The sequence below is a fragment of the Artemia sp. Qi Xiang Cuo genome, chromosome 8 (genome assembly GCF_049724085.1).
Source record: "Artemia sp. Qi Xiang Cuo chromosome 8, ASM4972408v1, whole genome shotgun sequence".
NCBI lineage: Eukaryota > Metazoa > Arthropoda > Branchiopoda > Anostraca > Artemiidae > Artemia > Artemia sp. Qi Xiang Cuo.
In genome coordinates, this window is record NC_142801.1 from 3,279,514 (window position 1) to 3,307,386 (window position 27,873).

A 27,873-nucleotide genomic window follows, 5' to 3' on the forward strand; every position below is an offset into this window, starting at 1 on the left:
CTTTATATGCCCCCAGGGCAAAACTTACAACCCTTGCCCTGAAGGCTCTGGGGGGAGGGGCTTTCATCCTTGACGTCCTTAAATCTACTACTTTAAACTACGTTGAATAAAATGGCTATCTAAATATTTTGATTGGATGCGTTTGAGGAAAAGGTGGGCGTCAGAAGGGGGTTAGTTGCTCTCAAATCACTTTCGACTATTAAAAGGGTACTAGCCCTTTCAATTTCAAATCGAATGTGCCTTTTTTCAAATTTCTACGACAAAGATTTTAATAAAAACCCATTATGCCCCCAGGGCATAACTTATAATCCATGCCCTGAGGGTTTTGGGGGAGTGTCCTCCTCAAAAAAATTTTTTCTCTCGTGAAATCAAATAAGCTGAACAAAATGGCTATCTAAAAATTTTTATTGGATTTGTTTGGGGGAATGATGTGCCTGGGAGGGGGGGGCTAGTTGCCCTCCAATCACTTTCGACTATAAAAAGGGCACTAGCCCTTTGAATTTCCAATCGGATGAGATATTTTTGAAGTTTCTACGACAACGCCTTCTTTAAAAACCTTATATGCCCCCAGGGCATAACTTAAAACCCCTTGCCCTGATGGCTCTGGGGGAGGGTCCTCCTTAAAAACATATTTTCTATATGGAAATCAATCATGCTGAACAAAATGGCTATCTCAAAATTTTGATTAGATGTATTCGGGAGAATGATGGGCGTGGGGGGGGGGGCTAGTTGCCCTCCAATCGCTTTCAACTACTAAAAAGGGCACTAGCTTTTTGAATTTCCAATCGAATGAGCCTGTTTTGAAGTTTCTACGACAACGCCTTCTATAAAAACCTTATATTCCCCCAGGGCATAACTTAAAACCCATGCCCTGAGGGTTGTGGGGGAGTGTCCTCCTCAAAAATATATTTTCTATCGGGAAATCAACTACGCTGAACAAAATGGCTATCTCAAAATTTTGATTGCATGTGTTTGGGGGAATGATGGGCGTGGGGGGAGGGGCTAGTTGCCCTCTAATCACTTTCGACTATTAAAAAGGGCACCGGCCACTCCAATTTCCATTCGAATGAGCCCTTTTAGAAGTTTCTACGACAACTCCTTCGATACGAATTGCCCGGGTATCGAGAAAAAAAAATACATTGTGCCCACATCGTTCTTTACTTAGTCAGCGCTAGTGCGCTGCATATGACTTGGAAATAAAACTGACCTTGACGGGATAATATTGATCTAAGAATCATCGCATTGGCCCATGACCTCCTTTCTGACGACCACTCTCAACTCCGGCTATAAAAAATATTCATTAAATTTTTTCTTAGCCGTAAGTCTTGATTTTCACATTGGAAGGTGTTTGTTTCCGAAAAACGACAAAAGTTGCCTTCCTATCTTAAAAGGATGAATGCTAAATATTAATTTGTTTGAGGCTTGGATCCGTTAATTTCAATAGAAGACTGGAAGGTTTTTCCTCTTAAGTATTGATGCTGATCCTTGGAAATGTGTATTTTACTTTATGAAAGTATGTAAATGTCGTGTTTAGAAATAGGCCGAAATCTCGCTGCCATATAGAATGATCACTGCGTCATTAAAATGTAAGTATTTGACATTTAGGTCTAGTGTATCGGAAATCATAATAACTGGTTTAGTCAGCAAAAAGAGCGAAGTAAAAGGAACTGAGGCAAAGAGGATGGAGGATGGTGGGCATTAAATCTGCGCATAGCTTCACCTGAAAATCGGAAGCTGCGCAATCGTGATAGTAGCTATGAGTATGACCAGATGAACCAAATTGCCGTTTCCCGGGCTTGCCTTGCGTTTGTCATTTCTGTCTTATTCAAATATTTAAGCAATGGGGGTAAACTTATGAATTTTCGTGAAGCCCTTTCTATATCCTCATTAGACGGTGGGGCAGCCAACTTCAACGCCCCCTGTTATAATGGTTTATAGGAGTGGTAAAGTAATTGTAACATCAATTGATGAAGCATTTTAGTCCTAAGTAGGCGTGGATGAGTGAAAAAGAAAGGAGATAATTGAAAAGTTTTTGATAAAGACTAACGTAACTTCTTTTTAGAAGGAAGCTAGAGAGGGAAAATTTGATCAGGTCTTTTGTTGTCAATAAACTTAATTCCCAACGCACTTGCTTTTCTAGCATTTCAGCTTCTTGTTTTCTGCATTGAATTTCTTGATTTTATAATATTTATTAATTTCTTTTTATTTCAGGTTAGCTCTTTGATTGGCCAAATTAAAGATTTTTTTGTTAGCAACGAAATGTTAAAAGACGAGTCGGCTAAAGACAAAATAATGAATCTGGTGGAAAAGTATGACCATTCTTCAGTTCTGGAGGTAATTTTTCATCTCTCCTTTGCTTAAATCTTTCCTCTTCTTTCCTTTTCTTACCTAAAGTGCACCTACCCATGTGCCAAAAATAGTTTCTGGGTTGTCATAGGCAGCGCAACAGCGCTACCTAAGTAAAGAAATATGTTGGCACAATGTATTATTTTTTTTTGTGTGTTTTTGGTCTTAGACCAGGGCACTTCGTATCGAAGGAGTTGTCGTAGAAACTTCGAAAGGGGTGGTTCATTCGATTGGAAATTGGAGTGGCTTGTGCCCTTCTTAATAGTCGAAAGTGATTGGAAGGCAACTAGCACCCCTTTCACACCACCTTTTCCCCAAACACATCCAATAAAAATTTTTAGATAGCCATTTTGTTCAAAGTAGTTATAAATTTTAAAAATTAGGTCTTTGAGTACTCGGGGTACTCAGAGTACTCGGGGCAAGGGTTGTAAATTATGCCCTGGGTGCATATAAGGTTTTTTATAGATAGTGATGTTATAGAAACTTCAAAAAGAGCTTATTCGATTGGAAATTAGAAGGGCTTGTGCCCTTTTTAATAGTCGAAAGTTATTGGAGGATAAATTATACCCCTTCTCACACCCACCATTCCTCCAAACACATCCAATCAAAATTTTGAGATAGCGATTTGTTCGACGTAGTTAAAAAGTCTGGAAATTATGTTTTTGAGGATGACACTCCCCCCATAACCCTCAGAGCAAGGGTTGTAAGTTATGCCCTGGGGGCATATAAGGTTTGTTTTTATAGAAAGCGTTGTCGTAGAAACTTCAAAAATGAATCATTCGATTGGAAATTGAAACGGCTAGTGCCCTTTTTAATAGTCAAAAGTGATTGGAGGGCAAGTAACCCCCCTCTCACGCCCACCATTTCCTCAAACACATCCAATCAAAATTTTGAGATAGCCATTTAGTTCAACGTAGTTGAAAGGTCCAGAAATTATGTCTTTGAGGATGACGACCCCCTCACAGCCCTCAGGTTAAGGGTTGTAAATTATGCCCTGGGGCATATATGGTTTTATAGAAAGCGCTGTCGTAGAAACTTCAAAAAGGGCTCATTCGATTGGAGATTTACAGAGCTAGTGCCCATTTCAATATTCGGAAGTGATTAGAGGGCAACCAACCCCCCCCCCTCACGCCTACCATTTCCCCAAACACATCCAATCAAAATTTTGAGATAGAAATTTTCTTCAATGTAGTTAAAAGTTGTCAAAATTAGGTCTTTGAGGATGACAACCCCCCCCCGCCCTCAGGGCAAGGGTTGTAAATGGTACCAGGGGGGCAAAATAGGTCTTCTATTGAAAGCGTTGTCGTAGAAACTTCAAAAGGGTACATTCGATTGGAAATTGAAAGGGTTGGTGCCTTTTTTTAATAGTTGAAAGTAATTGGAGGGCAACTAACCCCTCTCTCACGCCCACCATTTTCCCAAACACATCCAATCAAAATATTAAAATAGCAATTTTCTTCAACCTAGTTGAAAGTTCTGGAAATTAGGTCTTTGAGGATGAGAACCCCCTCACAGCCCTCTGGGCAAGGGTTGTAATTTATGCCCTGTGGGCATATAAGTTTTTTTTTATAGAAAGGGTTGTTGTAGAAAGTCCAAAACGAGCTCATTAGATTGGAAATTGAAAGGGCTGGTGCCCTTTTTAATAGTCGAAAGTGATTGGAAGGCTTGAAATTTTTATAGTAAAGATCGATGTGAGTACAATGTATTTTTTTTTTTTTTTTCACGATCCTTGTTGACCTTTGTATAGACAAAATATTTTTATCGATCTATTATAAAGCAGTACTCCGAGAAGATCTTGTTGCAAATTGTTTCTCTTCCTAGGAGGTTGGGACCCCCCCCGGGAAATTTTCGAACACATAGGCAAGCGTTGTCAGTCGATCAGAAAAAATAAAACTTACAATAAAAAGATTCCTTGTTTATTAGTTAATAGGTATCTAAAAATGTATAGATACAAATAAAGAAAAAAAATGATGAACAAAGATGAGTGACTTTCCCCGATGGCACAGATACCGCACATGACCATGTCAACTACTTCTGCTGTATACGTCTTGCAGCCTGCACAGAGCCTGAATGCGACTAGACCATCTAATCCTGATAGCATGTGTTGTCCTCAATAACTGCAGTATTGCACTTGCTGGTTTGGTACCGCCGCTTTGGCTGGTTCCAAAAACCCTAGAAATTTGACAGTGCTATCTTAAGCCAGATGGCGGCACAATTCAAATTTGCTTATGTAAGCATATAAACTTCCTCGCATGCATTACCTAACGTTTTACGAAGCAACTTCGAGTTAAACTTTTTGCACATGTCGAGACTCCGATTATTGACAAGCAAAGGAAGGGTTGTATTCTAGTTTCCTGAATCCTTGCATCAGGGCGGTTCAAGCTCGTGGTTCCGAGATTTTACATTAGGGCACTGTCTTTTAACTCTGTAAAATTGCTTGATTGATCCTGACATTTGGGCCTATTGAAGAAATTCCATACGCAAGCATTCTCTGGGTTTCTTCTCTGGAGTCTTGAGCGGCTATACAGCAATCAGGCAGCTATGCTGTTTTGGCGTACTTAGCTTCCAAGAATAGCCGAAAATGCCTGAATAATGACCTGATGTATTGATGGTCAGTTTACTGCATCCAAGACAAAGGAGCTATCAGTTACTCAATTGAAGGCACTGCATTGACTTCCGTTCTTCGCTTTTGAAATGAGGCTATTAAGAAGGTTAGCAAAGGGAAAGAGTACCAATACTTCTTCTAAGTTGGACATTTGATGTGACATGAAGTAGCCTTTTTCAGCAAGTATGTTTACTACCTTTCCTCGGACTTGTAGTGCTGTTTGCCAAGTCGGAACAACAAACACGCAGGGATATGGTATGGTTAGACTGCCTAGAACAGGAGACACCCGGCACTGAGTACTTGAAGAACAGCTAATATGGCGCATATTTTGTGGGTATTATAAAATGGTTTAGGAGTCGACTTTTTTACCTTTTTTTTGGTGGGGGGGAGGGGTTCCACATACTATAAAATCTGAGAAACAATGCTTTAGAAAAATTTAGTGTTTATTTATTACCATGCCATCAAACCTATAAATAGGTAACCAGCTTTTCCATAGCACAAAATTACAGATAGATTTCCCATCTATCATAGGGGATATGCACGTAACGGCTACGATGTTGGCATGTTGAGGTGAAACTAAGATTGCAAATTTTCTTCGAGATTGCTGAAACGCACCGATGAGGGAAGACCGGTGGCGCCGGGGCCAAAAACAACGCGCCGCCGGTAAGACGTCGGCGGTGCGCCGCCGACGCTATATATATTGACCGCAAACATTAATGTTTTCATCCGTCTTTCTCAAATCACACCTTAAATTTACAACAGATTCGAGCCTATTCATGAGTTCATAAGTCGCTGGCTGGAAACTGGTCTTCTTTGTTATTCATCAAGAGAAGTAGAAATCTAGTAGAAACGAAATGGCTGTGGCGTCTCAGAACCCTTGCATAATAGTTGACGTATCTATTAGCTATGTATTCTTAACATAAATAATTACCAAAAATAAAACTTCAACACAAAATTCGTTAGTTATCTGGGTAAAAACTTTGAATATAACTTTGAACTTAGAAGCTTAATTTTTTCATAAAGCCCTTTGCCTATATCTGTTTTGTCACCTTTAAACCAGTTGAAATGGGTGACTTTGATATTGATTGTTTTTTTTTCTCTTTTGGATTCCTAAAAAGCCTTCATTGTATTAAAAACTGGTTTTTAATAACAATTAAAAAAAAATGCATTTACAAGTTTTTTTTATGGCTTCTTTATAGAATATATGTCATATAGGCTAAGGCTGAACTGCTGCTTTTTTATTGCTTTTGGCTGCTCTTTTGGATATTATTCATTTTTTCTTTTGTAGATCCATTCCAAATTATAAACTCATAAATACCTAATATCAGCTAAATTATAAACTGCATTTAAAAGGAGTAAATTTATCAAATTGAAAAATACATGATGAACACTTCACATGAAAACATTTCAATTACAATGAAACAAAAAATACTTAATGGTTTATTCGGTATGAAGAAAAATGAAGTGCCAGCTATTTTCTTAGGTAAAAAATGAAAAGCTCATCCGTTTTAAATGTAATTAAATGAAATAATTTGCAGACTGAAGTAGCTCCAGGAAGATGTTGAGATTTTTCATCCTAGTTCGTCACTTTTAATCCAAGCAAAATGTTAGGAGACTTAGTATCAGTTATTGAGTTTAAGCTTTGATTTTCAAATGCTCACAAAAATTACCAAATTTAAGAAAATCGCAACAATAAGTCACCTATGGTCAAAATACTCAAAGACTTCTCTTTGATCCCTACCCAGGCTCAAAGCTTCTGCTATGGTCATATCCGTGGAAATCTCCAAAGAGTTTCTTTTTAAAATAGTTTTCAAGCGTAGTTAGGGGTATTTAGCCTTTTTTTCTTTTCTTCAAAGCTTTGAAAAAAGTGTTATAATATTCCGAATGTTACATTTGTTATATTTGTGCATATTTTTGGTCATCATTTTTGGGGTGATCGAATTTTTTAAACCACTGTAGATACGCATGAACGTTACAACATCTAGTATCCTGAGGTTATAAGACTGTCAAAGACTCCTGTTTAAACCTTTCAAATTGAAAGCTTTTATTATGACCTGGCCTTTTAATGTAACTTGGGCACTGGACCAAGGACACCATTTTCACTGGAGCGCAACGTTAGGTGGGGATGTCGATATCGCTTTCGTCACACCAATCCGGTTTAGTGTGAATCTGTCTGGTACTTATGAATGAATGTTTTCAAAGTAAAATCGCTTTATCAATAAGAAAAAAAAAACAGGTTGGACGCATGTGTCCCTTTCTCTTGCTGTATCAAGTATAACTCACGAAAATCTTGTCAATTGTTGTCAACTTTTCATTATTGGCATCCTTGCTTTCAAATAAAAATCGAGGCATTATCATTTAAATATGATAGCTCACTAACCCCCCCCCCCTCTGGATACCACCTTGATAGGATGCCATTTCTGCTTTAAATTAAAAAAAAAATAACTTTTTGGCATCCCTGCTTTCAATAAAAAAATGTCGAGATATTATCATTTAAATATAATACCTCCCTACCCCCTCCCTCTGGATACCACCTTGATAGGATACCAACTCGAAGCGGAAACAAAGGAAGCCTTTGTGACGACACGATGTCAAGCCAGGCAGAGATCATCAAGGAATCATAGTTGTCCCAGCTCAGAACCATAGTTCCATGAAGCCCCGACTGTGGCTCTGCATGATTCTGACCCCGCGACATGTCATCAGTGACAAAACTGCAAGATGTTTCAAGCTCAGGACAAATGATTTCTCAGACAGAGGTCACAACCCTGCCTCATTTCTCTGCCACAGATCAGTCTGACCCCAACAACAAGGATCTGATTTCAGACACAACAACCTAAGCTGGAAATCTGGGTTCTGATCCGGAATTAGTCAGTAACATAACAACATGCAGGGAGCGCCAGAACAACACATCTGAAGCACTGTCTCAGCTCCAAGGAAAGAACCCAACATTTAATTTTATGAAGGAGACAGCATTGCGAGAAATTGATGGCTCTCTTCCTCAGCAGTTTTTATTCTAATACGGAATTTATTACCGACTTTGAACTGATCATCTTGGTAGAACAAAAAAGCCGCTGATTGTCCCCGGTGAGTATAGATCACAGATTATTAAGATAGGTCATGACAACGTGATGAGTGGTCATTTAGGCAGGGCAAGGACCAGTGACCGCATCCTATGTCGTTTTTGGTGGCCCAGAATTTGCGAAGACGTCGGTAGTTACATCAAGTCATGCACAGCTTGTCAAATGACCGCCAGACGCAAACCAAAGGAAAAGGTACCCCTTAGGCCTCTTCCCACCATAATTAAGCCATTCTCGAGAATTTCCATTGATATAGTTGGACCTCTACCTAAAAGCTCCGCAGGTCATTGGTAGCTTCTAGTTATTACTGACTACGGATCTAGATATTCTGATGCTATACCACTGCGGTCAACAAAATCACCCGTTATTGCAGATGAAGTTGCCAGTTTCGTCTCGCGTTATGGAATTCCCGACGATAACTTGACAGGTCAAGGAAATCATTTCCTGTGTTTTGTCTTGAAGAAGTTGTACCACGTACTGAATATAAAACCGATAAGGACAAGTCCGTACCACTCGGAGACGGATGGACAAACTGAAAGGTTGAACTGGACTCTAATATCCATGCTTTGGGAATACGTAGGGACATCAACTATCGACTGGCACAAGTATATACCATTCTCACTATTCTCATGTCGAGAAAAAACTCATCCATGTCTTGGGTATAGCCTATTCGAGGTACTGTATGGACGGAATCCTCGCGGGGCCCTGGACCTAATGCAAGAAGAGTGGGAAGATAAAACGGGGGAAGACCTAATAATTATTGCAGAATATATTCGACAGATGTGCCTGCGATTATCGGAAATATGCGATTTTGCCACAGAAACAAAAGAAACTGAGGCAGCAAAAATGAAGCGGTACAGCGACCGAGCAACGAACCCAAGGACCTTGTCCATCGGTGACCAAGTTCTACTTTTATAACCGGAAGGAAGTAATAAACTTGATGTCCGTTGGCAAGGACCATTCAAAGTGCTTCGTATTATTTCGCCAGCCGACTATGAAATAGAGCTTGGAGGCTCAAGAAAAAAGGAAGCAATCTAACACATCAACCTCCTAAGGAAGTTTGAGGAAAGAGATGAGAAAGACACCAATGAAGTTTTCGTCGCAACGGTCTATAAAGAAGAAGAAAACACAGTTGCCATTCAAACCTATGAAAAAGAGGAATATGAAGTAATACCGGATATAAACCCTGCCTTGCCACACAAGATGAGGGAAGAAATCCTAAATAACATCGTGGTCCAGAAAGAAGTTCTGTCAACGAGCCTCGGGACTACAAATGTAAGACATGAAATACACACTGGAACCCATCATCCCATTCGAATTCCACCGTATCGTGTGCCAAAGTCTCAGAGGGAAGTACTGAAACAAGAAATGAAAAAAATGTTGCAAGATGGCGTTATCGAACCTTCACATAGTGAATGGTCGTCCCCTGTAGTTCTCGTGAAAAAAAGGACGGTGAATGGAGGTTTTGCATTGACTATAGGCAAGTAAATGCTATAACTAAATTCGACGCCTATCCCATGCCGCGCATTGATAAAGTATTGGGAAACGTCCAGACTGCACAGTTATTCTCGATAATAGACTGCCGAAAAGGATACTGGCAAGTAAAGATGGCAAGTAGTTCGGTCGAGAAAACTGCATTTTCGACTCCATTTGGTCATTACCAGTTTCGTGTAATGCCATTTGGGCTGAAAGGCGCACTCGCTACTTTCCAGCGGATGATCGATGAAGTATTGAGAGAATACCCACACTTTCGAGCATACTTTGATGACATAAGTTTTCAGCGACACTTTGGCAGAGCACCTGAGACACCTGAGTGAAGTATTAAAACGTATGAACAGAGTGAACCTAAAAATCAATACCAGGAAGAGTAGGTTTGGTTATACCAAAGTAGAATATTTTGGACACACTGTGGGGGAAGGTACGATCAGTCCAGTACTGAACAAAGTACAAGCAATCATTCAGTACAAGCAATCAAAACATTCCAGCGCCCAGCCACCAAGAAAGCGCTGAGAACCTTCCTTGGAATGACCAATTATTATTCTCGGTTCATCAAGGGGTATGACGGACTCTCATGGGAGCTCAGTACACTAACCAAGAAACAAGTTCCTGGCATTTTACCGTTGGAGCCTAAACACCAATTCTTGTTCGAAGAACTAAAATGCAGACTTACATTATACTTAGTTTTGTGTCCTCCTGGCTTTTCTAAAACTCTCTTCTTGCAAACAGACGCTTCCGACATAGCAATTGGAGCCACGCTGTCCCTGTTCTTCAGTGATGGAGAGCATCCAATTTGCTACCTGTCGATAAAACTGCTGGACAGAGAGACTCGATATGCGACGATAGAGAAGGAGTGTCCTGCAGTGGTTTGGGCCCTCTCACGAGTCCGCTACTACCTATATGGGTGACATTTTGAGGTAGGAACGGACCACAATCCCCTGGCATGGCTATACTCTGTGAGAGGTAGTAATCATCGCCTTGAAAGATGGGCTCTGTCTCCTAAAGAATAGAGTTTCACAATCCGTGCAAGACCAGGGAAATTACATGCTAACGCGGACGCCCTCTCGCGCCTCTAAGTAGCAGGTGTTGCTCTGTATGTAAATATGTGTGTTAATATTATTCTTTTTTAGATGGAAGAAGATGCATAAATCATCCTGTTGGAAGACAGGGACGTTCAAATAGACGAGACGTCTGCGAAGCTTGTTGGCATCGCCGAGGGTTTTTATGAGGACCTTCCGGAACTCGAGCCAATCAGGGAAGCATCCGGCGCCATCGGGTAGCTCCGACCAGCCGTATCGGCTGTGAACAACGCTACCGAGATCCCATTTCTGACACTGACGAAGTCAAAAAGGAAACGTCCAGGGGCAGCTGTACGGAGGAAACAGCACGAGTGCCTTAGAAAAATGATTGACTACACTTCTCCTGCTACCCCTCTACTAACAATAGTGACAAACGAAATGGTTTTCACCAATAACAATGGCGAGAGAATCATAATCCAAGCGAGAACAAAGCAACCGGATAATATGCTTGCCAAGTTTACCGCAACACAAACCTCTGACGCTTTACAAACTTCGAGGAAAGGGAGGGACTTTTATGTACCAACTAATGGCTTACGTGACCTTTCCAATGGGCTGATCTCAAATGTACCAATTAATGGCTTACGTGATCTGTCGCATGGGCTGACGTCACAGAACAATGAACGCCGAGTGAAGAAAGAATGAATTGATAGTATATAAACAACTGTTGTAAATATTATATTTAGTTGAATTCTGAATACGGATTAAAACGGTTCATAATACCCTTTTGACTTACTTTATAATAATATATATAAACAGTTTTAGCAAACTCGAAGAACTCGATTCACCTTCTATGAATAGAAAAGTTTAAAAACAGTTTGGAATGTGTCTTTTGTGAGGCATCAATTAGAGACATCACCTGTTGTAGTTTTTCTTATGAGCATTAATACAATTGTAGTAGATAATTTCGAAGACCTTGCTGATTTTCCATTACGATAAACAAAAGTTCAAATAGTGATAAAATCCATTTAATAGATAGTTATAAATTTCAGAAAAAAAATACTAGATATTTCGGTCACATATTCAGTGATAGTCATTCCTATTTGAATTTTTATTTATTATAATTTTAGCTTTTAAAAAGTGACAGTGAAAGTTTTTTTTTTCAGAGAAAGATGTTTTCAAAAAAAGGGGCTTTGAAGTTTCGTTCTACTTGGTTAAAAGAAACTTTTAGGAATAGATATATAGCCTAGATAAAGCATGTATGTCTTAAACCTATGAAAGAGTCAATTTTTATTTTACAATGTACATATTTTTAACTATGGATCTTGGCTTTGTTTCCCGGCTACCAGCCCCTACCGCTGGTTCCGAGGATTTGAGATAAATTCCTCAACAAATGGGGTTCCTTTTTGTATTGTTATTGTTCTCATTAGCATGATAATTCAGGCAGATAAGGGATTGGCTAATATTTTTTTTTGGGGGGGGGGTATGTATTTGATTAATAGTTTGGTGTATAAAGCCACGGCGCTGCAATTGCTTTTGGAGCTGTTTTTCGGGGACTATTTTAATTTAGTGGGTGTTCTTTGTAATAGATGATTTTGAGTTGAGTTGTCGACGGAGACTAAAATGAGAAAGGAATTTAAATTTTAAAATGGATAATGTACATGAGGAATTATTAGAATTTCATGTGTTTCCGGTGTTCTAGAAGAAGAATGGGACCATTAAAAGCTTATCGATGAAGAGGTCTTAATCTACGAAAAAGACTCGAGCATAAAATTGATTTTATGCAATAAAATTGAGCTCGAGCATATCAAGCTGAAATAACAGCCATGGATAAACATAGGTCTTATGAGATTATGTTGTGCAGACTGTTTGGTCGTTATTTTTCAGACAGCGAGGCAGCTAAAGCAGCTATCAACAACAGGAAAAGCTTAAAAATCAGAATCAGCCTCAGAAGGTCCAAACAAGGTGACGACAAACAAACTGGGGCCCCAACCACTGCGATGTGCCGCTCCTTTGGAAGTTTCATATACCAGGGCCTTATGTGCTGCCCTTTGAGGGGCATCTCTGGTTAGTAGGATGAAATGCTGTCCGTTAAAGTTATAAATCCACCTCATAGGAGCTGTTTTTCTTCGTCTCCTTCAACTGTTCTTCTGAGAAATATTGTGGGTAGGCAAACAGGGTTCATTCTCTTAACGTGCCTGACTAGCGCAGTTGTTGTTATATGACTTTTTTAGAATCGTGTCTGGTGACTTCAGTCTTTCTGACTTTTCTGTTTGTGACATGACCAGTGCATCCAATCATACCTATTCGACGTCAACACCTCATTTTGAATGCAAGAAGGCTGTGCTCGTTTTTGATATTTACTGTTCATAATTCACACCCTCAAGAGAACAATTGGTATGATCAAGGTGTTGAAAAGGTGAACTTTGAAAGGCTGCTGGATTTCTGTAAATTTGAAAGTCTTCTGAAACTGTGGCCAGAAAAGAATAGGTGGATTTAATGTATGTAGTGTGGCAATTGTTATCCGTTAAGAGACTGCTGGGGTAAAGAATTTGATGAACTCTTTCCTCTTGCTCGCCATAGATTATTGTAGAGGCGGTTCAGAATTGTTGTGGAATGATGTAACCAAAGTTTTGTTGTCATTACTTACATACCGAGTTGCTGTCTGCCTTTCTTTAAAAATCTTGAACGCTTATTCTATTTGATCGACATCGTCAGTATACGCCAGTTTGTTAATTTAAGTCCCTCCTATTTCCACCCCATTCTCGGAGTATATGCTCTCGGAGCAGGGAGATGACATTTTGCTGGAATAGGTTGAAAGAGTGGGGAGAGGATGCACCCTTGGAGGACACAGAAAGTTATAGAAATTTTGTCTGTTTTCTATTAGTAATATCTTACAATTTACACCCTGCAAGAACGAGAAGAATTTTCAGTCATCTGATGAAAATGGAAGCAGATGTAAATGTTATGTAATCAACAATCCATTATTCACATTACTTCAAAGGAAGAGTAAAAGAAAAGAAGATAATTTCAAAATAGCAGAAAAGAAGCAAACCTATTATTTCTAGTCTGAACTGAACGTAGAAAGACCATGAAATATCTTCTTAAATTTGAAATGTCATATACCGAAATGTTCAAGCGCAAAGTAAGGTTCGGATAATTAATCATTTGTTAGAAGAGTGGAACTTAGAAACATAAAAAGGTAAGCTTTTAAATCATTTCATGAAGTCAAAGGTAATGAATGTAGTGTAGTGTTCGCATTATATCCGATACGAAATTTAGTATAAAAATGTCAGACAACCTGGTGTGTGTAACCTCCTGATCATCGCTTTCAGCCATCGGAAACTTGAAGTTTACTTTGCTAATTTGGGCTGACGATTATAATTAGTGTCGCCAAAATATAGTCAAAAAGAAAAAGAAATAAGTTGTGTTCAACCATGTACTATTTTCATTTTTGTTTACTTTAGATTTTCTACGTCCAAACCACTGTATATAAATAAAATACAGTAGGATCATTCCCTATCTCAACCATTATACAAAGCCGGACCGAGATGTAAGGTCTCTGGAGGACATTCAAACAAGTATAAACATAAGCGACATAAGTTTTTTTCACGAGTAGACAAAACAGATTTCTCTTGAACGCGAAACTTGGCTTCACCTTTGTAATACTAAATTTTAAAGAATCTAATTTTAAATTAATTTATTCCAATACATATATGAAAACCGGTAATTAATAGTGTAATGTTATTATTAGATGTTTATAGAAATTACAAGTAGGCTTCAAAGTCTCGAGTTAGTATCAAAGGCATTTTGAGAAAGTTTTTGCGGAAATACGTGTTCCACGGCAATTTACACTGGACCGCTGATGGCAGATTAAATGGGGGGAGCTGTTTGTATGTACCGAGAATGTAGTAGCGAAAAATCACTGAGCCGTGATCGTATTGTATATTATTTATGTACATAAATAATAAACAATATTATAATAGTATATAATAGTATATAAAATAATATAATAGTACATAAATGAGGGATTGACTGTTTCTGTCGTCAAAAATCTTTCTTTTTCAGAAAACTAAATATAACAAAATACTACTAAGATGAGACTGGGATGGGGAAAGAAAATGTGACTTTCAAAACAAGAGTACAGAATGGGCGAAATCCCAATTTGATCTTAGGCACCAATTTGCTAGTACTTGCCTGTATTAACATGAATGAATGAATTTATTGACTCAACTCAATACAACACAGCAACAAGACACCCCACTATACACCCCAACAGATAACAGAACTCGTGTTAACTCGTAATTAACACGGATAAAAATTTAACATATCAACACAATAAAAAGTAATTGAATAAATAAAAAAAAACAATCAATATTTAAGGGAACTTCCACAAATTGCTGCCAAAATCATAGAAATGAGAATGGCTGCCTCACACATGCTCTCTTTTGATGTGCGCTGTTTCCTGTTTCTCATGGTGAGTTTTGGTGAGAATTCTGGTTCAATTATGCTTATTATAGGCATTTGCTTCTAGATTAGCCCCAAAATCACACTGGCTCTTCCACAAATTTTGCCAAAAGTTCGGTACAAAGAACTGCTGGCAGTAGTGTAGAAATCAGAATGGCTGCCACAGACGTACTCTCATTTGATCAGGGGTTTGTTTTCTGAATATTCCTTTTTATGATGAGTTTTGACCAAAGTTACTATAGGCCTTTACCACTATGCTGGCTGCTCGAATTGAACTAGTTTAACTAAAATACCACTAATTTACTCAAGAACAGAACGACTTGGGAAGGACTGTATGTTATTCTCACTGTATGTTACTTAATATTTTAATGCGTAATGTTTTCGCTTTACAATTCTTGTTTGTTTTGTTACATGTCAGAACTGCTAAGCAGAGGGGCACATATGAAGAAAACCTACGAAATTCTGAAAAATACTGTATAAAAATCATAAATACTTGCCTAAAATATTCGTAAATGGGCATTTCGTTCCCCCCCCCCTTTTTATTTTTAACAAGTTTGCTCATGTACAAATTTTGTTTCTTATGACCTATTAGAGACACACTTTTGTCAGTTTTCAATATGCTTTAGTAATTACTTTATACTTATCTATTTGTCAAAACTATTTTTATAACTTTCATTAAGTTCACTTCTTCTAGGAATTGCTGAAACAATCGAAAAATCAGCTCTGCGAGACGGAGCAGCTTAAACAGCAAGTTAAAAACAAAGTAACCGAAATTAAAGCAAAAACAGGAACAGCTGAATTAGAAAAGGATGTCTTGGAGTTAACCACAAAGCTCACTGGAATGCAGTCACATGTTCATGAACTGAAATCGAAGATAATCCCAGAGTATAAGTTGAGAAATTCAAGAATGAAAGAAGAATTAGTAAGAACTATCCAGAATAGGATGGTAAGTCAATCATGGTTCAACTTTCAACTTGATTCAAATCTTTCTTTTTATTTTTTTTTCTGTTCTTTTCTTTTCTTTTTTTTTGAGAAATAAACTCCCTTTAAAATACCAATTATACCAAAAATCGAAATATTTTTTTTGTCCCCTGAGCTTATATTACGTCTATTCATGCCTGAAAACCGAGATTTCCTAAGATTTTTCTTTGGGTTGTTTCAGGACTACGAAGTTCTTAGGGCAGTATCACATTTTTTCAGTTTTGCCACTTTGAGCCGTGAAAATAATCAAGCAGAGCTAATTAGTTAAGCTTGTTAACGCTTTTCGTCATTAAAAACTCAAACATCAAGAACATGTTGACTCCTTACGACAACTCCGCCTTCAGGCGAAAATTACAGATTTTTAAACTGTGCCATATATTTTTGTTTTTTGCTAATTTTTTTATCCACATTTCTTTCTTTTAGATTAGGTAGCCGCTGCCACCAAAAATAGCATTACCGAACGTGGAGGCTGTTTCATAAAAATTGCGTGTTTTTTAAAAATTTTAAGATGTATATGTATTCCTGATGAAACTCAGAGAGGAAAGACAATAACAGAATGAAAAATAAAATAAAAAAAGGATGAAAAAACGAAGATTTTGTCAGCCAGTGGCGAACCATGAAGACGAAGAAACAAGCAAATATTTCGACAAGGACCTCCGCCAAGTCGTCCTCAGTGCTAAACAAAAAAGAAAGAAAAGAAAAAAGAAAACAACGAATACCGAACCTTTCGAAGTTAGCTTGACAACGACAGAACAAAAACTAAATAAGAACCAGGTTGGAATCAATGAAAAAGAAATTTACAAAAATGATTGAGCAATAATCCTTTGTTTTTCTATAGCTTTAGCTGGCCTACAAATTCGGTCTTCATTTGTTGTGCAAAAAGGTTCTCTCGAGTTAGACAGGGCGAAAATATTGATTGATTTCTTCAAAATTAAATTGTTATAAATTGGGCTTAATGAAATATCTCCGGTGTCTCTATTTATTGCTAAATTCCAGTTTATGTATTTTTTTTATCTCAATTAACTCTTTAAAAGATAGTGGTAGGCCATTTACATTAGATATTAAGGTTGCCTCGTCAAAAAGAATCAAATGTGTCGAATTTTCAAACATATGCAGGGCGAATGCCGAATCAAAGTTATCATTTTTATTTTCCAATCTCAGGGACTTATCTATCGAAATTTTTTGTTCATGCAAACGTTCACCTAGTTGTTGATGTTTCCTACCAATGTAAAATTTCCCACATGAACAGGGGATTCTGTAGACACCACTACCTAGTACAGGGTCAGTTCTATCTTTTCCTGAGTTGAAAAAATGTTCAACTTTTTGTTCAGTTTTGAAAGAAACAGAGATTATGTTTTTTTTTCTGAGTTTATCGCTAAGTTTTGGGATGTAGGGTAAAGAGATGAAAGTTTTTTTCTCAGTTGCCGGGGTAACTGAATCAAGGGGGACGGGCTCCCTATTTTCTTGTTTTCTTGTTTGAGTTTCATTTGTCATTTATAACCAGTGTGGTCTTAGAATGTATATATGTATTCCACCTAATCAATTTAAACAGTTAGATATGTTAAGGAAAAATATCTTATATCAAACAAGCAGTATAGTCTCCTTTTTTTTGTTGATTATCGTAATAGGAGTTCGAAATGAGGATCAGGACAAAAAAAAATTCTATTCGAGACTGGGTAATTTTTGATAAATGTCTAACGTATGTAATAAAATAAGCGCACACATCTGAAATTCTTGTTAGATACGGAGGGTGTTCAGTTATCTCAAAAATGTTAACAATTATTTCCGCTACTTTCTTTAAAATATCAAGGGAAGTTTGTCCCAAATGCGATTGTTTATCAAATGAGTTCCAACCGAGGGAATTTTCTAATGTCAAACGCTAGTATAAAACCCGCAAGCCTTCATAAAGTACTCTCTTTTTAAGCTTAAAAACGAAAAGTATGTCCCGTATTTGCCTTTCAATATTTATAGAAAAAATCCCTGACCTATTACTTACCTAACCAAATGAAAAAGTACTTTCTTGAAAGCTTCTTCATGCTTATCAGTTGCAGTGACATGTAAAAGCAGAGCTCAAATATTGTTTGATTTTGCTCCAATTTCTGAAACATTGATAAAATGAATATATTAGCCGGAAACTGGTCAAACAAACTTTTTCACTTATTTCTTATAGTGCAAGTATATTCAAAAGAATTATTTTGTTACGGTATTGTTTGCAAAAGGAAGAGGAACAATATATCCAACCCTATATGGTCTGAAGAAGTCCCAGGGATGTTTGAAAATTTGATAGTTAACGACTATTTCATTTTCGATACCCTATTCACTCCTGGAAAGATCCATCAGTGATAAAACATGAGAAAAACATGTTTTATGAGAAAAACATGGCAATTGATAAATGAAAAGATACGTCCTCATAGTCGAAAAAGTACTAGTGTTAATTGCCTTGTTTTAAATGGAGAAAATGTTACAGACCCCAATGAAATTTTAAATGCTTTTGGAGATTATTTCAGTAATATTGGTTCTAGACTTGTATCGACTGTGAATATGCAACTGAATTCCCCTTCTGTTCCAGTTAATGAGCAACATGCAGAAAATTCGTTTTCTTTTTCTGACATTAAGCCTCATGGGATCGAAAAAGTTATTCTGAAGCTTAAACGGAGTTTTTCTAAGGACGAATTTGGATTTTCGGCTCAAACCGTAAAGCAAATAGCATCAAGCATTTCACCTTTGTTGGCACATATTTTTAATCTATCACTTACGCATGGGGTTGTTCCTGAGCTTTTAAAAAAAGCAAATGTTATAGCATTACCTAAAGCTGGGAGTTCAACTGCCCCTTCAGATTATAGAGGCTATTCTCTACTTTCGGTTTTCAGCAAAATTTTGGAAAAACTTGTAAATAGTCAATTACAAAAATATTTATTTGATAGTAAGATTTTACACACGTCTCAATATGGTTTTATAAAAGGAAAGTCAACTGAACTGGCAATTCACGAGCTTTTACTAAATATTAATGATTCACTAGATGATGGTCAACACGTGTTGGCGATTTTTCTTGATGTCGCCAAGGCGTTTGACACCGTAAATCATTCGTTGCTTCTTTTTAAACTCAAGTCTTATGGGTTTTCAACACAAGCTGTTAAATTTTTTTATCTTACCTTTCTGGGAGACGACTATATTGCGTTGATAAGTCTCGTGATCTCCGTTCCGAAACTTTTCCGATTGATTACGGAGTGCCTCAGGGCTCTGTCCTTGGGCCTATTCTACTTCTTCTTTTTATAAATGATTTGCCTGAAGTTTTGCCTCTTTGTAAAATTATAATGTTTGCTGATGATGTAGTAATTTTTGCTTCTCACCGGGACCTATCAGTTCTTTTCCAGAACCTCAACAGTACGTTACTAACTGTATCTGATTGGTATTCAAGGAATTTACTAGCTCTTAATGAAAAAAAAATGCCAATATATGTTATTTTTGTGAAATGGATCAGTAGTGTCAGATACCTTCTCTCTTTTCTTTAATGGTCTTGAATTAAAACGGGTAGATCAGTTCAAATATCTTGGGATTGTTTCAGATGAAAATTTGTCGTTTCATAAATATGTAAAAAAACTGTCGTTAAAAACTTCCCGAAATATTGGCATGCTAACTCGTCCTCGTCATTTCTTTCCTAAAGCTATTCTAAAATCTATTTATTATTCTTTCGTCCACCCATATTTTCTCTATTGCATTTCGGTTTGGGCAACTACCTTTTTCTCTGTTTTCAAATCTCTCCAAATACTTCAGAATAAAGCAATGAGGATTCTTTTTAATGTTGATTGCAGATCTTCAGTTAGACACCTATATGGGACTTCAGGAATTTTCTCTTTGGACCAACTTCATTTAATTTCTATCTCTAGTATTTGTCACGATTATCAATATAGTAATTTACCTGTAAATTTCTCCGGCATTTTTCCAACTAATTCTCAATTTCATAATTATCCTACTACGCATCGTTCAGACTTTTCGTGCGAAATTCGCCCGACATCGAGAACGGGATTCAGCATCCGCCAGACTGGCTCAAAAATCTGGAACTCAATTCCAGCATTAGTTCGAGAATGCAGCAACAAGCGACATTTTCTAAGACTGGTGAAGAAAAATCTTATGATATGCTAAGCATTTTGTTCGTTAGGGTTTTCTTTTTCGTTGTTGTAAAATTTAGTTAGAAAATGGCTGTGTATTTTCGTTGGCAATATTTTCAGCGGTAAAGTATGCCACCAGGCATGTGCGCTGTTTTGTGTATGTGTTATAAATAAAAATATTCTACTCTTCTACTCTACTGCTCTACTCAGTCTGTTGAGATGAATGGTCTCGTGTTTTGTTGTTCTTATCGGCAAAATTTGCCTTGAACAATTAGAAGTTTCTTGCTGGTGCAGTGGTAAGAATGTAGTGCTGACATTTGTTTTTCGATGGGGATTCAAAAACTTTTCTTTTTTCTAAAAAAAAAATCAAGGCAAATTTCAGAAAATTTCATCTACAATCTGTTGTGCTAGCCTGAATTCATACAGCAACGTCGATTCGTTGTTTTCACCTGATGTATTTTACCATAAGGTGCTTTCGATTGCCAATCTAGATTTCCCCTTTGTATTGCGAGATTATGAAACGAAATATAAATTTTACAATCCAAATTGTGATAAAAAAAAACCTCAATCAGATAGTTTAAAGGAATCGAATTTTGGCACAATATTTGAATTATTGAAAATGTGGGTATTTGCTGCCCATTTTATTTGGAAATTTATTTTGAACATTACCCATATTTATAATTGTACCTACCTGCCCCTCCCTTCAGGCACACACAGCCAAAAAAAAAAAAATCAGGAATCAGTTATTTCAAGAAAAATAACATCAAATATACAATAGGAAAGAATAAAAAGTAAGAAACTAGCTGTCTACTTTCTTAGAATAAAATTTCTATCTAGAGTAACACAAAATGTGTACATTTTATATGCTTTTGATATTTCCTGCAAATTGACAATTCAAAATCCACAACCCTCGATAGAAGTAAGATTGTGGATTTTACAGTTAAAACAAAATCTTATTCACGGGTCGTGAATTGAATTCAAAAGCATGATCAGATACTCGGGTTTAATTTTGAGGCTGTCAATGAAGAGCCATTACTAACTAGCCTGGTAAATATTTTAATTTTTAGGCCGTCGATGGGGAGCCATGTTGGCAACTGGCTGAAGCTACATGTGCTCTTGCTGCGAAAAGAGGCTTGATTGAATATTATCAAATTGCACTTAAAACAGAAGAAAATGAATATATTGCTCATGAGCTAGATGTCGTGCAAAACATGAGGTCTAAAAGTGATCTGGCTTTGGTAAGTGTCATTTCATGTCTAGGATATTTGTTATCATTGTTAATATTGTAATAGAAAATCTTTAATCATAGAAGAACAAGTTAACTAGCTCAGGTGTGACCAATAATAAATAAAGTGTAACTACATTATACTCTATTGCAAGATTCGTGTGGCCATTAACTTCTTAGGGATTTTTGTTGAAAAATATGAAGACAAGTTGTTTAAATGAAAATAAGGATCAGTATTAAAACTTAAAAAGAACAGAACTTGCTCTATATGTGAGGGGAGGTAGCTGTTCCTTGCTCAATCTCCGCTCTTTATGCCAAATTTCAACTTTTTTCCCAACTCTTAAAAAACGGCTACTGAAATACAAGGATTATTTAATTAAAATAAGAAGCTTTTTTAAAGCGCTAAAAAACTTTAGCGTAACGAGCGAGGGTTGGGGAAGTAGCAGCCACCCTCATATACAAAACAAATTTTGTTCGGTTTGAGTTTTAATGTTGGCCCTTACTTTCAGTTGAAAAAACTTGTTTTCATATTTAATTTCTGATCATCTCAGTCATACCGGAAAATCTCCCCTTCTCCCTTCGTGGAAAATTCCTCCTTGAAAATCCCTCCTTCTTGGAAAATTCCCCTTGTGGAAAGTTCCCCCATTGAAAATTTCCTCCCAAAACTAGAAGATTCCCTCTGGACAATGCCCCCCGGAAAATTCTCATTACTTTTATTGGGAAAAAAAAATTAATTCCTGATCGTTTATTTTTAATCTTGCCAAAATTTTCCCTTATTCTGTGGGGAACATTTTTTCGGAAATCCACCCCCTCATGAAAAGTCTCCCCCCCCCCCATCCAAAAGGAAAAATCCACAATTTTCCCAATAACTTTATTAATGGGAAAATGAGAAAATTGCATCACTCATATCCTTTTCCTTTTTTCCTGAGGGACATGTCATACACACTGGCATAGTTATTGAACCTTTCAAGTATGCTGACTCGAGTAGCTATCTCAGAATTTTTTTGGCTTTCATTGGGGGAAAGGGGGGTGCTGGGAGAGGGCTAGTTGCCCTTCAGTATTTTTTGTCAATTAAAGAAGACAGTAGAACTTCTAATTTCTGTTTGAACGAGTCTTCTGTTGATTTTCTAAGACCATGGTTCAAGACGATCATCCCTGAAAAAAAAAAAAAAAAAAAAACGCATCCGTAATCTCGTGGGGAAAAAAATTCACATTTTTGTATATAGGAGCGTGAAACATCTATACTTGGATCCTCTGATATGCTGAATCTGATGGTGCGGATTTCATTAAGGTTACTTGATTTTTTTAGGATGTTTTCGTCCTGTTTTGAAAATTTGGCAAATTTTCCCAGGCTTTTAGATTCTTATGGGTAATGTTAAACTCAATTAGTTTTATTTCTTTGGAATTAGTATAAAAAGCCAATTTTCTTATGTACTAATTGTTATTCAAATTTCCTTTTAGAGTTTCGGTTATTATTAGACTTATGAGTTTCAGAAACTCATATCCCAGGGGTAAAAGACATGAAATTAGTTGATATACAATTTACTTACTCTGGCAGGAACGTTGGGATGCATAGGCAGGACGTAGGGCTCAAGATGAATAAGGAAGCTGCCATGTCTTGCTGAGGTTGGGAAGGTATTAATGATAGAATGTCAGTCACTCATTTTAGGACTAAAAAGGGCAGGGTATCAGTTATAGTAGTATATGCCCCTGTAGAACCGACTGGCGGAGATAGTAGTGACTCTGATGAATTTTATATACAGCTACAGGAACAAATAGACAGGATCCCAGGTAGACATATAGTATTTGCATTGGGAGTTTTAATTCCCAGGTTGGTAGAAATAGGGATAGATGGTATCCTAGCTTAGGTAAATTTGGTGTAGCGAAAGAAAACAGTAATGATTTAAGACTGCTGCAATTTTGTAAGTATAGCAATCTAGCTTTAACCAATACATTATTTGGTTATAAAATGGCATATAAGCTACCATGGTATTCACATGATGGCAAGACAACTAGCTTTAGTGACAATGTTATTGTAAATTGAACAAGATACGGGGGTATGTAGGAGTCCTGTTTTTAATGTTAAAAGTAAAGATCATCATCCAGTAGTGTCTAGGGTTGACTTAAAGCTGAAATTATGGAAGGGTAGCTACTTTCCAGGAAGTTATGACGTTGGTATATTCCAGAATGTAGGGGCGTCCTGAGGCTCATTTTATTGGGGGGCGATCTTCATAAATTTTATTGAATCGCTACCTGACTTATGCCGAATTTTCTGCAGAAATCAAGAATTTTGCAAAATTTTGGCGGATTTTGCAAAATTTCCGCCGCAATTTTTGCCTTCGGCGAAAATTTAACCCAATGCCAAAAAAAGTTGGGGGGGGGGCTCCCCCCCCCCCCCCCCTCGGGACGCCCCTTCCAGGATAAGAATTTTAGATAAACTGTTATTTTAGGGAAGAAAGCTAGAAACGCAGCTAGGAATATTAGTGAAAATGCTTTATGTTTAACGGAGAGGAGGAGGGGATTGCACAAGAATTATTTGAGTGATAGATCATATAAAAATGAGGGGAATGTAAAGAAAATGGAGAAACCATTAAAATATGAATTAAGGAGGTGTGAAGTGGAGGTTAGGGATAAAATTGCCAAAGATCATGAAGATGCCGCTAGACGGTAAAATAGTAAAATAATGTATAGCATTCTAATAAATTGATTGGGAATAATCAATCGTGACTTGTTCCAGTTAAAGATAGGAACGGAGCCACATTTAGTGACAAGGAAAAAGCTAAAGAAAGATAGGCAGAACATTTTGAGAACGTTCTAAACCGCGGTAGAGTTACAGAAAAATATGTACGAAAGAATAAAAAAGTTTGTGACACTTTGGACATGGAGGAAGATTTATTTTGTGAGCATGAATTATTGACAGTACTAAAAGAATTAAGAAATCGTAACACTGTAGGTGCTGGTAGTGTGGTAAATGAGTTTTTTTCTGGGGGGGGATTACCTAGTGGTTTTAGGAAAGCTCTAATTAACTTCTAAATAAGAAAGGTGATAAGAGTGAGTTTGGTAATCATAGAGGCATTAGCCTGGTTTCTGTAGGAACCAAATTATTTAGTATGATGAGGAATTTTGGACTTTGAGATAAAGTTTTAAGAGAAGAACAGTGTGGTTTAGGAATGGTAGAGGATGCGTCGACCAAATTTTTATTCTTAGATTAATAATTGAGAACGCCTTTAATCCTCAGTTTTATAGATTATGAACAAGCATTTGGTTCAGCGGATAGAAGAGCTTTAGCAAAGGCCCTATCACTGTAGGGTATATCAGATAAATACATTAAATAGACTAGTGCTATATATGAGAATATCATTTTATTTTATTATAAACAGATAAAAATAAACCCGCAGCACTTTTTTCCGGTTTGCAAAATATTTACTCAGACTCCCGCCTTGGACCAGGAATACAAAAATAATCAGGATTTACAATATCACGGAACCACTGAAAGTGGCAGAAGAACAAATTGTTAAATTTAATAATAATCGTCAAACTCATCAGTTGTGGCCCATACTAACCCAAGTAGTTTTCATCAGTAGTGTGATTTTTTTTTCTCCTTGTTAGGTTAAGTGTAAGTGTCTTGTTTTGTTTTTCTTTCTTTTTCATTATTGTTTCTGTTGAAGCGTCTTTTCGTTTTTGATTTTCTTATTTTCTTTTATTTTCGTTCCGTCTGTGTTTCTAAACTTGACGGGTTTACAATAAATTAATTCATTCATATGGATCGTTTTGATAGCCTTTCCCCTTAGGAGCACAGCAAAGGCAAAACATGGGAGAGCATGGTATCAAATGGGGAAGTGAAACTCTCCTTAACATAGATTATGCTGATGATTTAAGTATTCTAGATGAAAATGTTTGCAAAATGAATGAATCTTAAAGGTTTGGCGAGTTCAGAGTACAAGAATATGTTTAAAAATTAATGCTGAGAATGCTTGGTAGTTAAGACTAGGAATTAGTGAAGGTGAGCAGGTGATTGGGGGCACTGAGAAGATCAATCAAGTGATCAGCTTCACTTACCTTGGTGTTATTATTAGCAAAAATGGTGGTTACAGTGAAGATGTTAAAAGTAGCATAGCCAAGGCCCAGGGTGTTTTTCCATAGTTGAAAAAAGTTTGGAAGGATAGGTCTGCAAACCAAGATCAGAACATTGGAAGCTACAGTGATGACACTGGATATGTATTGTTCTAAAGCGTGGATGCTCTGAAAAACAGAGGATGTCTTAATGTTTTCCAGGGAAATTGTCTACAGATTGTTTTGGGCACCTGAGTGACTGACCGTATCTCAAACAGTAAGCTGTCGCCTGTCTAAGACCTGTTTACTGTATATTTTCAAAAAGAATTTTAGCACATACAACCCTGATAATGAACTCGAGATAAAAGAAAATGTTGACTAGTGCCACATCGTGCCTTCAGTTTTAGTGGCTTGGTGCCAAACGGCTGTCATAAGAGAAAACAAAAGTTTATAAAGTATTTATTTTTAGATAAACATGTATACAACACAAAATAAAATATGTACAATTCAACTCCTTCAATTCAACAAAATAAAATATGTACAATTCAAGTCCTAGGGCATATGCTTTTATTAATATATGGAGGACAATTGTTGCCAATTCGCTCGTGTATTTTTGTTTAGCATGGGCAGGACCGTGTCCAGGATTTTTTTTTTGGGGGGGGGGGGGGGGTAAAACAAACTTCAAAAAACGCGTCAAAGATTTGTTTATATTCATTTTTGTTACATTTTTTACAAGTCGGACAAACATTTCGAGGGGGGGGGGATTCAAACCCCCCAACCTCCCCGTAAATACGACCTCGAGCATTGTCCTTTTACTATTGCAAGTTTTATTGTCAAAAATTATACAATAGAATTTTTATTGCTCACTTTTTTTTATTGACATTTAAATTTTAAAACAAAGTTAAATTTAAATCCACAAAAGAAAATTTATTCGACTAATATTGAAAGAAAACCCCATACTAGGACTAGAATAAGGAAAATAAGAAACAATCGAAATTTGATCATTTTACTTCATTCAATTGGTGAGCGTTTGCAACTTCCAGCCAATAGCTAGTCTGAAAACAATTACGTGATATTATACAACGGGTACCTTATGTAAGTATTTCTCCAAAGAACTTTTACGATCATTGTTAGTTGCTTTCCAAGCATCATAGGATAGTATTTGTTTTGCATGCAAATAGCTTGTAGCCAAGTGAGTATTTATCATTGTAGAGATTGCTTACATTTAGTAGTTTTTTTTTGTTCTGTGCTTTGGCTGGCGAAAAGAAATATATTGAACAATAAAGATATGTGTTTAACAATGTTTTTGGATGTATAGGGTAAAATACCCCTCATCATGCCAATAGGGGCATATACCCCTCATCATGTCGAGGCATCAACAAATCGTTTGTTTCATGTGCTGATTGTCGGATTACTGACCGTATGTCAGTAGAGGAGGGGGTACCAGCCCTGTACGAACACCCTGCTGCCATCTACAATTTAGTTTAATGCTGACGGGACATAATTTATTCAAGGATTATCGATCGAGTCTAATGTGGGTGTGTCAAGGTCAATCGATCTGTTGTTGTTGTTGTTTGGCCACGTGCGAATGACATGAGGGGTGATTTACATAATCGCTCAGGGAATTATTGATTTATGACACTGTGGGGTGATTTACATAATCGCTAGGGGAAATTATTGATTCACGATGGGGGAATTATGAAACAAACATGACTTCATTATTGTTTGGCTAACCTAACCTGTGAACTTGATTTACATAATCGGCGGGGAAATTGATGATTCACGAAGAGGGAATTAAGAAACATTAAGGCTTCTTTAATCTGTGATTTACATAATCGCTAGGGGAAATTATTGATTCACGAAGAGGGAATTAAGAAAAATTAAGGTTTCTTTAATCTTAGGTCTGAGGGATAAACGTTCTTTAGGTCAGAGAGAAAAATTAATATTCTATTTTTAAATAGGGCTTCATTGATCTTTAGTGTCAGGAATTATAATTGACATCACTTGTTATCTTGGAATTATGCGGGAGTCTAAAGAGATAGAAATTCTATTTTTAAATACGGCTTCACGGAGCTTTAAGTCGGAGAGATAAATTGATATTCTAACGAAACCCTAATAGTTTAGCTAGGAAAATTTATGAGATGAAGAGATTAACGTAGGAAAAGGTTTCTTATTAATTTGAAATGCATTAGCGCAGAGATGCCAATAACAAAGGAACACGCTGAATTTACGTTTAGGGATTATTTGGGCGAAACCGTTTTAGACAGGTTATGGAACTATTTCGGCGAAACAGATAGAGACATTTTAAAAGATGATTTTTGAAGAGATTTTAGAAGAGATTTTGAGGGTGAAACTCTGTGGTCGTTATAATACACAAGTTTCATTTGAACAGTGTCGTGAGGTCCTCTACCCCAACCCCAAAGGAAGCCCCCGGTCCTCAAAGGTCCCCCAAGCTCCCATAGAGCCCCAGCCCCCCAAACGCCCTCCTCAGACCCTC

At 37.1% G+C, this 27,873-nt stretch overlaps 1 protein-coding gene across 1 annotated transcript in view; it reads left to right on the plus strand.

Annotated features, from left to right (window-relative positions):
• Positions 1–27,873, plus strand: part of LOC148949074 (uncharacterized) — a 121,554-nt gene that overhangs the window by 36,112 nt on the left and 57,569 nt on the right. The window contains exons 5-7 of the mRNA XM_089092814.1: positions 2,212–2,334; positions 15,703–15,954; positions 21,166–21,336. Of these exons, the coding sequence (XP_088948940.1) occupies positions 2,212–2,334; positions 15,703–15,954; positions 21,166–21,336 (546 nt within the window). The remainder of the gene's footprint in view (positions 1–2,211; positions 2,335–15,702; positions 15,955–21,165; positions 21,337–27,873) is intronic.